This window comes from Scleropages formosus, chromosome 11, assembly GCF_900964775.1.
Source record: "Scleropages formosus chromosome 11, fSclFor1.1, whole genome shotgun sequence".
Lineage (NCBI taxonomy): Eukaryota > Metazoa > Chordata > Actinopteri > Osteoglossiformes > Osteoglossidae > Scleropages > Scleropages formosus.
The window spans coordinates 17,270,338-17,283,470 of NC_041816.1; the positions used below are offsets into that span (position 1 = coordinate 17,270,338).

The 13,133-nt window shown below is 44.0% G+C and overlaps 1 protein-coding gene across 5 annotated transcripts in view; it reads right to left on the reverse strand.

Annotated features, from left to right (window-relative positions):
- Nucleotides 1-12,885, reverse strand: part of kiaa1549la (KIAA1549-like a) — a 52,314-nt gene extending 39,429 nt beyond the window's left edge. For all 5 annotated transcript variants that reach the window (XM_018763193.2, XM_018763192.2, XM_018763191.2 and 2 more), the window contains exon 1: nt 12,359-12,885. In XM_018763193.2, the coding sequence (XP_018618709.2) occupies nt 12,359-12,542 (184 nt within the window). In that variant the 5' untranslated portion in view covers nt 12,543-12,885. The remainder of the gene's footprint in view (nt 1-12,358) is intronic.
- Nucleotides 12,886-13,133: the final 248 nt, after the last annotated feature.

The window sequence follows — 13,133 nt, forward strand, 5'->3', positions numbered from 1 at the left end:
TGTGCGTCATTGTCGCTATTTATTCAGCTTTTGTACACACTTTAGTACTACTCTCATGCGTCTTCCTCTTCCGACGGAAGTCCTTCTTCACAGCTGTCATCTCACAGGGTGGCACTTGAAACACTTTTATTCTCAATGGTCTCAATCTCTCCTGAACATGTCACTGCAACTTAACCCACCAGTTTACTCTCTCTAACTTTGCAATTCCATTTGTAACAATATTCAAGAAAATCTATAACCATCCTTTTATTTTTTTTGTTATTGTTCCTGGGCAGCATTTCTATTGCTGCAAAAACTGAGATAAAATGATGATGTGCTGCTATTGTGGGTGTCCTCTACTGTTCACATTTGTTCACTCACTCTGCCTCCTCTGCACCATTCTACCTTTGTACTTTTTCCACGTGAAAACCTGATAACCTAATTATAGTCTACCCAAATTTAATTAAAGTTTTATTTTATTTACCTGTGTGGCTCCTCAGTGTGTACTTTGCTGGGTAACAGGCCCATGACAGGTGCAATGCTTTAAAAAGACTGAGGAATGTAGAGTTTTGAAACTTTTTTATACATGAGAGATGAGTTTTGAAACTTTTTAGAGTACATGGAAGCTTCGATGGTTGATGAATCATTTACATTCAAATCTGACAGTCTTTGCTCGCTCTAATGAATGTCATTTTATGATGCAGTTGTAACAATTCCTGCTGCAGCAGATTTTTGTGAAGGAATATTAATTTTTTTCAGTGATATTCTGTGACATTTCCCATATTTTGTTCATTTGCAATGCAGGCCTTACAAATTCATCAATTACATAAAAAAGCCATGCCTAATTTAGGAATTATTTGAAAATGCAGCTGACCGAAATGAAAACCAAAACTCAAAGATTTACGCTGAATTTTATATTATAGGAATGTGTTTAACTGTAGGGGGTGCAGTGAGTTGGACCGGGTCCTGCTCTCTGGTGGTTATGGGGTTCAAGTCCCGCTTGGGGTGCCTTGCGACGGACTGGCGTCCCGTCCTGGGTGTGTCCCCTACCCCTCCGGCCTTACGCCCCGTGTTGCCGGGTTGGATCCGGTTCCCCGCGACCCTGTATGGGACAAGCGGTTCGAAAATGTGTGTGTGTGTGTGTGTGTGTTTAACTGTTGCATGGTGACTAGGACATTAAGCTTGAGTGAATCAAAAACCTCATTTAACATGCTTAAACAAAGAACAGCCTGGAACTAGAGTCAAGGTCAAAATGGCTCCACAAGAGTCTGAACAACATCTAATATGTAACTCAGCTGAAGCAATCAAAACAGATCTATTTCTAAAGAAAAAGAGCTCCTATGAGGAATTTACAACAGATTTGCACCCTGAGGGTTGACCAATAAAATATCTATGAACGATTAGAAAACATATTGTACAGACAATTAAGGAAAATGAAATGTCTTTACAGGAAAGAAATATACTTTTTCTTATAGAGGAATGAGGGTGATGAAGAAGCGTCAGGTGCTGTGCTTCTTAAAGCCAGAGAACCGCTCTACAGAGCTCTCTTTAAGCAAAGCACAGATACAGAAGCACCACCAGCTTGACCCAAATCAAATGAAATCAATTAGTTCTTTAGATCCGTTTGTTACCTAAGACTTAATGGAATAAAGCAGCTTAAAGAACGCCATGAATAGAAGAGAATAATGCTGTAAAGACAACACAATGCGCTACCTCCTCCAGGCTAGAGGTCAAGAGGTGCTGTGTGCAATTCAATACTGGTGGAGAACAGACTATTTGAGGTATTGGAGAGAATGCAAGTTTGGAACACCACAAATGAGAGTGTTCCCATGAATCTCCCTTCCTCTTCTCTTTCCTCTGGCTTCCTGCAGCTGCCCGTCTTAAATTCAAGACTCTCATTACATCCTAGAAGACATTTAGGATGATCACCACAGAACCTAGAGGGACTGATCACTCCCTACACCTCAGCAGGAATAATACGGTCTTCCACCCCTGACCTGAGGAGTCACACTCATGGGGGTGTATAACCTAAAGTCCATAGGTCTGCAGATTTGGCAATGATGTGGTAGAATGACCTCCCTCTCTCCTTTAAAACTACTGAAGCCCTTTCAGCATTCAAGAAGCTTCAAAACCCATCTCATTCAAAAGCCATTTCACTCCTGGTCTCCTAACACCATCTGCCACAATCACCTTCATATTTCGCATGTAGCCCAATTCTACGTGCATCTAATAATGGAATGTGTGCCAGTAAAATGATGTTATAAGACAAACTGCGCTTCAATAACTGTGTGTCTGTATCTAAAGCGCTTTGCCTGCTGTGAAATGCACTTTTGTTTACCCTGAGTTGCATGCCTTTGAGGAGAAAAGCATCTGCTAAATGAATAAATGTAAATGTAATGTAAATCTGTGTGCAGAGAAGCACATACACTCCCCAAATTACAGCACTGCTCTGACAGAAGAGAATGCAATGGGCCCTGGTCTTCTGTTTGTGCAGCATCCCCACATTCCTACAAAGCATGAGGCTGGATTACCCCTCTCAGTCCATACCATTTTATCTATAAATCCTTCTTCTTTACTGGAAACTGTGCATCGAACTTTACTGACAGGTCTTCTGATAGTTTTGTTAGAAAAGAAAAGAAAAGAAAAGAAAAGAAAAGAAAAGAAAAGAAAACTTGTTGACCTTAGTCTTCAAATACCAGCCAAAGCTGGTCTGACATTGTAGTGAGGACCCAAAAAAGGGAACCTAGCAATGAGCTTGAAGCTTCAGCTCAGTTCTACATATTCACAGTGTATGCTGTTGAGCCTGCAGCCAATAGGTTCAGCAACAGTCTGATGGTATTGTGGAATGTGAGGGAGGAACTCAACACAACAATACTTGCACCTGGTTACCATTCTGCGTACCACACCCCCCCACCTAGTTATAGTAAATAAACATGCAGTTGCCAAGGTCCCTTTTTCTGTTTAAACCCCCTCGTTATAGTAGGGGGTGGTGACTGATGTATAGCGAGATCGCCTGAAGTTCAGGTCTCTAGCACACATTTGGCCTTCAGTTTGCCATTTCCCTGGAGCAAGCCATACTCTTACATTTATTCATTGAGCTGACACTTTTCTCCAAAGCAACTTACAACGTTAAGCTACTTTATAATTATTTACCCATTTACACAGCTGGGTAATTTTAGGGTAAGTACCTTGCTCAAGGGTACTATAACCAGAGGTGAGATGTGAACCTACAACCTCTAGGTTAAAAGGCACCAGCTCCAACCACTACACTACACTACCACCTGGCCCTTGTAACTAAAGCCTGCTATTGAGTTCAACTAAGGTAAGTCCATGATCATCCTGTATGAAAAATGAGGGAAGGGAAACATATGTATTGGAATGACCACTAATATCTGGGAGCACAAAGCCTTGTATTTCTTCAGCTGTGTTTGGTCAATGTGGACATGCTTTGAAATGTGGAGCTCAGCCATCAGCCAATTCCTTTAAAACCCTCAGTAAACATTTTTAAATTTAGTACTCAGTCATCTAAAATGGCCTTACTGCTACATTGTAGATTCCCCAGAAGTGAGAGGAGAAAAATATTATTGGACAAGTTTGAAACATGCATATTCGAACATCCTGCAGAAGAGGCAACGACATATGGCTGTCTAACCTTGTTTGCTCTGCCCACTTTCTACAGCGCATTGAATTGGATGCTGAGAGCTACATCTGTACTGGCCCAGATTGTCTGAAGAATATATTCTGCTGTCATTCACAATCCTTTTCCCTTCCCTTCTCTTCACTATGAATCTGTGTTTTCACTACATGTTGACTTCCATCATTCGAAATGTGAAATACAGCCACGCCGTTCTACGCGCCGCGTCCATTCACACCCGCTGCCTGCCGATACCCTTCTTCCAGCAGCTTCCAAGTGATGGGCAGCACAATGGTGTGAAAATAATGCCATTTCATAATCGTTAATCAAAATTATTAATCTGCAGGATGTTGTGTTGATCTGCGGACTGTCCGTCCCCTCTTAAGAACACATTTGTTAAATGACTTTCGAGTCGCTGTGGACAGCCATGCAGTTTTGTCACGCAATGAGCGAAAGGAACCGCTCCACTGCTTCAGCCAGCTTTCCCATTCATTAAAATAATGGACTTTGCGAAGCACAGCAGCCACTCTTGCAGGAAGAGCAGCAGGCTCAATCTGCCTTCCTCCTGCCACTGACGGTTGTTTTACCCTAGCACACCCAAATTTACAGGCACACGATCGCAAAGAGCCTTGTGGGGCCTGGTGCAGGATGAGAATGCGCAGAACAGCCTTTTATGACCACCAAGCCAAGACAACCCGGACCCCTCACCTTCATTAATAACCGTGCAGTGAACACACTCACACATGTACGCACACACTAAGAAATTCCATCCTGTGACTCTGATGAGTAGATATGAGGAGTGAATATATGGAAGGGAATATCCATCACTGTCATGATCCTTAACTAGAGGCAATCCACAATGAATATGGTTATTCTTTCAGACAGAGCTCTTGATCAAACTTTTATGCGGGAAGACTACTTTGCTCTCCGAGCAATCGCTGTTATCGAATAAGCAAGATGAGCCAAAAAGGCTCTTAACGGGCGCAGGCTGTCTTATGTCTGTTGTGGGGCACACCAGAGAGGTGGCTTCCCTCTGGTTACCGTCTGTACTGCAGCCATCACACATGGCAGTAATCAGTTTGAGAGGAAGTGGCTCCTGGGTCACTCTGGACATGACAATTCTCCCATTCTTCCACTAAATCATAAATGGATATCGAACACAGAACACTTCAGCGCAAACCTACTTCAGTCATGTGGACATAAAATCAGGGAGAGCTTCGGATAACTTAAAGCTACAGCAATGGGCTACCATACATTTGGCAGTTAACTGACATTTCACATTATTAATTTGATGTAAATTTAATACAGTTCCAGTTTCATGCAAATCCTGTTCATACAGTTCATTTCACTGCCAGACTCAGATTCAGATTGTGAATGAAGAAATACTGCATGCATTGCTAAACTGAGTATTTGAAAAATAACCCTTTCTGCAATCAGTACACATTATCCATCCATCTATCGTCAGTAAACACTTGTCCAGTGCAGGCTCAATGTGGTCTGGAGCCTATCCCAGGAGAAAAAAAAAAAAAAAAAAAAAAGAGTGTCAGAGAGGTAGACTTGACAGGCCTCCAGTCCACAACAAGATAGGAGCTGAGAGACACCAGTACTACCTCCTGCATCCCTGTGCTGCCCAATGGCCATTGTGTGATGTATCAATGAGAAAATGTAGGTTTGTAATTACAAAGCGATGCAGAAGTTTTAATGGGATCAAAAAGAGGACCAGTTACATACATCATAATGTGGTTTAATAGGACTACCAATAAATCCACAATTTATTATTTATAAAGCACTGTGTGTCAATTTATGGGTATTAAATGTTGCCAAGTACGTTGAAATTGTAGTCACACTATGAGAGTACATTTAGGGTACAATGGAGCCATTGCTGGCTCAATAACATGGAACTGAGACAGATCTGACATTACATTTCTGGAAGCAAGATACATTGGTTGAGCAGCCAAGTGGTCCATTTCAGATTCAGCCTTACTGGGACAGATGGTGCTTCTAGGGATCCAGATGTCAAAGATGTACCATTTTTCAATAACACGAACAAAGTTATTTTTGTTGAATTTGAAGTTATAGGAAACGAAGCCCAGGCTCAAGCAAACACAATAAAGTTAGACTTTAATTTCAAGCCAGCGATTACCTGCTGAAAAGAGTCAGCTTGATGTGCAAAAAATGCTTTGTGCTCATCCCTTCCGTTCCACATATGACAAAGTGACAGTGCTTCCGAAAGGCCAACGACACCTAAAGTAACAGATTGACAAATAATTAAATGTCGAAGGTGAAATGAGCGTCAGGACTTGGGCAGTGCTAATCTAACTTTCTCTTGCTTCATTCTGCATGTCTAAGATAAGGGAGGGAGGAGGCTGTGAAACGAAAGGAAATTTAACACAGGGCAACTTCGTTCACAGGAGGAGCTTTATCAAAGTATGATAATAGTGTAACAAGTATGGAGAAGAATAGATGGCCACCACAGACAGCCTATGATCCTTACCTCCAATTACTCTCACTAGCCACCGGCAACAGGAAGAACAGGAGTTATTAATAGAATGACTCATTCCTGCAAATTTCATGAAAGCATGGCGGGACCACACACTTGTAATAATCTAAATGATAATAGTTGTCTGACTCGACACATCGTCTCCCCAGGCCACCCAGGCTTCTGCACCTGCACTTTTCACTTCTCAGGAGCACTGTAGAAACCCGAAGACGCCAACCTTCAGGGTGACCTTCTTGTGAGCTATGAATGGAACGAAGACAGAACCAGCCAAGGTTTCTTCCCAGGGTCCCATCATTTCAGCATTTTTCCATGAAACAATAGATGGTTGACTGGTGGCCAAGCCCTATGTGTAGGCTGTCTGGACAGCTGCAAAATCCTGGCAGTTTCACTGTCCTTTGTCTCTAACTGATGCAGATCCGTCACAAAATGTTTTCAGTTTTCCTCCATCTTCAGTGTCTCCTCGTTGTGTCATTTGGTGACATTAGATTAATCTCCCATAGTAATTCATGAGGCGTAAACATACAGCAGAGTTCTGCAATGCTACAGTACACAAGAGTAGTAAAAGAAACTTCCTGTGCAAATTACCTTACATAACCACAATCAAGCTGCAGTCTGGAATAACAATGAAGGAATTAGGCTCGTAACATAAAGTCCAGAAGAGGGGCACAATTATAGTTGAAATGCATTAGCAAATACCATAGATGTAAAAGGGCGGGGGGATGTGTGTGTGTGTGTGTGTGTGTGTGTGTGTGTGGGGGGGGGGGGGGGGGGGGGGGGGGGGGGGGGGGGGGGGGCATCCTCCAGCTGGAAAATATCCACTTTAAGTGAATAAAATACAAACCTTAAACCAAGTACATCTATTATAATGACAGCAACTACAAAATAAACAAATTTGGTTCTTTGGGAAGGGTTGAGTTGAGTTGGGTTGGGTTGGGTGGTGACACAGCAGGTTTGACCAGTGCCAGCGATGTGGCAGGTCTGGGATTTGAGTCCTGCATGGGGTGCCTTGCGATGGACTGGCATCCCATCCATGGTGTATCCCTTGCACCCCGTGTTTTGGGGATAGGCTCCGGCTCACCAGGACAAGCAGTGGTAGATGTGGGATGGTTGGTTAATTGGTTGGTTGGTTCTATGGGTGAATTATTCTATTAACTCCAGTTCACTCATTTTAAAAGTACCACCCTTTTCCCATCTCCACTCAACATGATTGTGATGTTAACACAGAATCTGGCTTTCATGTCTCTGGCTCATACTTCACATTGAGGGTGATGATGGTACCTGGTATAGGGAAGCATGATCCAGCAGAATGGTCCGTAAGAGACGGAGATGTGTCTAGATAGACTGCGTTCGTTTCACTCACAGGTTACAACAAAAGAATCATGTGAACATGTTTCTCACATTAGTGCTCTGCCTGGGGAAAAGATTATTATAAATTTTGGTATTTATTACACACAGCTTTTTAGTCATGCAGACTCCAAAAAAATTTGACAGAATATAGACATTACTTTTAAGGAATACACCGCATCCACAAAAGTAGTAATCATGTCCTCCAGAACTACATGAAACAGACTGCAACCCAATTTTATATGAATTCTAAAGTTTAAGACTTAAACCACATAACCAGCTCCATTTATTTAGCATTTACTATTTTTTCACTGTATCATACATTATGTGCAGTGCACTGGTTTAAAACACAAACATAGGAATGTACATATGTAGGGTACTATATAAATTGCTGCAATATTGCTGCAACGTTATTTTGTCTTGTCAGCGGGGTCCGCACCCCAAGTCCATAAGAGTACAATTGTGTGAACCGTTTTGTTTAAATGACCCAAAGTTCACATTGTCATGTTTGTGAGGGATTCCTCCTGGTGCTCTGGTTTCCTTCCACAGTCCAAAGACATGCTTCAGGTGAACAGGTGACTCTAAATGGCCCATTGTGTGTGTGTGTGTGTGTGTGTGTGTGTGTGTGTGTGTGTGTGTGTGTGTGTGTGTGTGTGTGTGTGAGAGAGAGAGAATACCCTGTAATGAACTAGTGTCCCATCTAAGGTGTATCCTGCCTCACACCCTGTTCGACAGGCTCCAGACCACTGCAACCCTACACTGGATAAGCAGTTAATGATAATGAATTAATCCAAATCTGATACCATTTAGACCCACATAATACAAGGTTTTAGTTACTATGCAAACCTTATATTTAAACTTCGCCTCCTAAGCATAATCATAAATTATGTTATACAAAAGTCAACGAGGATTAAAATGATGAATAGAGACTAATCATTACCAACTGCCCCGGAAACACAGCATTCTTTACTTTACTAGATTGAAAAGCTCAAACTTCAGTTTGGATTCCTTTGCTCAGCAAGCTCTGTCACCCACAGCAACCTGCAAAGCTTTTATTTTCCAGACTTCGATCATACATTCTGGTATCCTGCACAGCTATGCAGAAGTTCTCTTTTGTGATCCAAACCTGTCCAGCTCCTTAACTACAATGGCAGCTGAATCTGATCTCATACTAAACAACGTGCTTGTCGACAGCCCTGCTGCCAAGCGGATGAGGCCCTGACTGCTTGCTTTGTGCTTCCCTCCAGCCAGTCCGCAGTGGCACCTTAAAGAAATCAGCCCTTACTTTTCACGTTAGGTATCAAACCGCAGTCAAAGGTGGTTGTGGTTGGACCTTGCTGACAAATCACGCAATAACATTACATACATATGTACCTGAGTAAGTAACCTTTCAGCACTGGAACATTAATATCATGTGATTAATACTCATGTGATGTAAACCGGTTCATATGGTAGATTGTGACAAACTGACTGTACTCTAGAATCATGTGTCTACATCCAAATATCTCCTTCTGTTGATGTAATGCACTCTTTTTACTGTTCTCTGAGATTTGCATCACTTTGGAGGTAAGCGTCTGCTGACTCAATAAATGTAAAGGTAATTAATATCATTTGAACCAAATGTTTCACACAGTCGTACTTTCACGACTTGCGTTAAGCTTTAAATAAGAGTTTTTGAAGCGATATCTATCCGATTTGTTGCGGGGTGTCGCTTTAAATTCCACCATTGGCAATAGTTCAGCAGGCCCACTCTCCACGCCCAGTACAAGAGCAAGTTTTGCCATGTATGGAAATAAAAAATAAGCATGATTAGTATTACATAAACAGGACGTATTGACACATATCGCCTCAGGTGGTAGACGTATCACTCAGACCTGATTGCCACAGTCCACTTGGACATCATGCAAGCATACAAGTTGCCTCATTAAAAAGCACAGGGCTTTTCAAAGCCTGGAGACTTTTACACTGTCCCCCCCCCCCCCCCCCCCCCCACAGCTACAGCAGGATCGTATGCCAAAGAGAGAAATTTCAACCGCTCCTGTGCACTCCCGCCACTAACACAACCACTCAAATCTGAGAGCCCTTGGCAAACATAAAACTTTTGGCTCTCACTCCAACCTTAGCTGCATCACCAAAAAGTCCAAGGTTCCTAAGTAGATTTTGCCTTGCTTCTCCTCTTCATGGTTTGGTTTGGCCTAGAGGAAGGAATTTCGATGGCCTGTTTAATCATTGCCACCAACTTCAACAGCCAAACCTCTCCTGAACAACTCCAACTGCCTCCCCGCACACCTCACCTTTCGTGAAGCCTTACTTGCATCAACAAGTGTACATTTATTCATTTACCTGACACTTTTCTCCAAAGCAACTTAAAATGTTGGGCTACCTACAACTATTTACCCATTTGTACATCTGGGTAATTTTACAGGAGCAATTTAGGATAAGTATCTTGGTCAAGGGTACTAGAGCTGGAATTTGGGTGCAAAGGCCATAGCTGTAGCTACTATGCCATCAGCTGTCCTAAGATGAGCTCCTACTAAGATTGTCCTAGAGTTGCCTTTCAGACCTTACCTCACCTCTATGTTCAATGCCCTGAGTTTACCTGAAGATCCCTCTCACCATGAAGATTGCACTTCCATCACTAAATACACACTAAGAAAACACATTGTCATCATAATCTCACTCTCAACACCAATGAACTGACATAATCTTGGTCTTGGCAAGATTCATACCCCATTCTTCCACATCACACTAAAGTTTCCCCACTTGCATCAATGAGAAAAATGCCTTAAAATCTTTTTTTTTTTTTTTTTTAAGTATTGGTCATTCATCTGAGCACCCACTGCTCTTTGTCAGTCTAAAGTGATACATCTCAGGAAATAACTAATATGGAAGGATAAATCAGAATAATAAAAATTATGCTTTAGTGAATACTTCAACAAACTGTATATGTTATATACTTATGGAGAAACACATTTAAAATTAACCATGTTCGCCTCAAGAGAGCTATTAGTGGAAGTACGCAGGATGATTTCAGTGCACCATCAATTGTACGTCTCAGATGTTATTAATGAAATATTCAGTTCAATCAATTACCTGGCATTTATCTTAAACAAGGTCATAATAAATAACATTTATCTCCACACTCACCACACTATGTGACAAAAGAGATTTCTGCCCAAATTTTGTGACCCAGTTGCACAGAGTCTTCAAACGGACACTTTAATTTATGAACAGAGGACACAGCACTGCTCCTCACCACATCCCACACCCTGCCCTTTCTTTAACTACTTGTCCCAGTCAGGGTTATGGTGGTCCAGAGACCATCCCAGAAATACTGGGTGCAAGGTCAGAGGTGTACACCTCGGGCAGGACGCCACTCCATCACAGGTAAATTCCTGTACTTCGGCTTAATTATAAGCTATGCAGGAGAAAACACTATGAAAATAAAGCATTACAATAAAGTTATAATCCAAAAGTAGGTATGGATTACATATTGTGTCATTTCTGTTATATACAACATTGTAATATTTGCCACGGTGAAATCTAAAAAGTTCCAACTATGAAATGGAGAAAGATGTCCTTAGTGAGTAGTAAGATCTTAGTAAGATCTCAGTGTGAACAGTTACAGTTTATGGGTGTCAACATTAAATTTCTAAAGAGATTTAATTGATTTTATAGATAAACTGAACGAAAGTCCACCGTTGAGTATATTTCCTAAATGTAGATCTCCCCGACAGTAATCTCCCAAGTCAACAGTACCCACATCCACCTCTCCCACTTTTACATCCACCATTCCCAGATCCGGCTCTGTCACCCACAAACACCTGATCCACTTCCCCATCTACATCTCCCATGTACAAGTCTCTCAGACCCACCTCTCATTTCCCACAACCATATAATATTTCCCAGATCTTCATCCCCAGCACTTGCATCTGCCACATCACTGTCCTCCTCTCACATCCACTTTCCCATCCTGCTCTCCTACATCCACATCTCCCAGATCCTCACCCTCCCAAATCCAAATCCAGAGGTCTCGCATCCACTTTCCCATCCTGTTCTCCTACATCCACATCTCCCAGATACTCACCTACCCAAAATCCAGAACTCTCACATCCACATCTCCCAAATCCTCACCTGGTCACCCCCCCCCCCACAATCCAGAGCCCCCACACCCACTTTCCAATCCTGCTCTCCTGCATCCTTACCCGGTCACCCTCCCCCAAATCCAGAGCTGCCGCATCCACGTCTCCCTGATCCCTCTTCTCATCCTGACTCCCACGCAAGCCCACAATTGCACTCTCGCTCCAAAACACCGGCTGAGATGCAGCACGAGGTGCACGAACATGTCACTCATTTTTTTTCCGGGATCCGACCGAAAAATGTGTTTAAGAGGCGCCGTTGATGCCGGCGACGCGGAGCAGCCAGAGCGCACTGTCACTGTGCCGCCGGCTCCGTGGGCAGCGCTGACATCTCTCCCCGGGAGACAGACACACACACTTCTGAAATGACGGCGCGTACAGGTACGAGACGGACGAGCGCTCCTGCAAACCCTCAGCACAGCTCAACTTATAATATTGAAATGTTGCTCCACGGCTGAAAGTGACAGAGCTGTTCATGCGCGTGCCATTTTTATTTGCGCTTCAAACATTTCAGATAGGAAAATCATGAACACAAGCGGGGCACAGCGGGGAAGGGGCGAGGCAGGGGGACGTGCCACATTTTCGGCATGTGTGTGGTGGCAACGTATGTTTGAGAGAGATCAGCCCCACGAAGGAGGGCAGACCAGACTGGCAGCCCCCGGGATCATCATCATCATCATCATGTGTCGCGCAAAACCGGCTTTACTAAAGGCACGTTTTCAAGTGCGGTAGTTATTATTAAAAGTGGCCGCGGAGCCTTACCGTCTGTAGCGGCGGCAGCGGCGGCGGAGCGCATCACGAGCAGAGCCACCGCCGCGGACACGAGAGCCCTGAGCGCTCCGCGAGAGGCGTCGCGCCTCCAGCATCCCGTGGCTCTCATCGCGCTCCTCCATCCCGGCGGTGCCGGGCGCCCGACCGCGCACACGCTCCTCACACTCGAGGCCATGATTTGTGCATCCGAAGTACGCGTGGAACTGGCGGACGTGAAAAAGACATTTGATCATTTGATCAGTCCGTGTGCGGGCGGCGCAGCGGTGCTCCTCGGCGGTGTGCTCGCGCGCGGAACGGCGTTGGCATCTCCACGGACACGCGCCGCATGCTCGGCACCGCGCTGCGGCAGCGCGCGGATGAGCCGCCGTGCTCAAACACACATGACGATGATTTCTCCCCTTTCCACTTCTGCGCGCTTTTTCGATGACAGTCCCTGCGTGCGAAATAAAACGGGTGAGAGAGTCCCCAGCAGCTGTCGACAGATGTGGCCCGCGCGCGCGTGTGCGTTATTGCAGTTGTTGCGAGAGACGTCATGTCATTGGGAAAAAAAATCACGTCTCTGACTCGAGGGTTTACTGCGAAAAGCGAGCGAGCGAGCGAGGTGGGGTGACTTTTCAGCTGAGCAATCTGGCGACCCCTAGCGGCCAGGGAGCGATATTGCACGCAAACGGAACGCGTGCCTGTTCAGGAGTGCGGACGCCTTCTAACTTATATTAATTAACCTTTACCTGTTTTCTTCTCCTTTGCCCAAGGTAGCATGCACTTT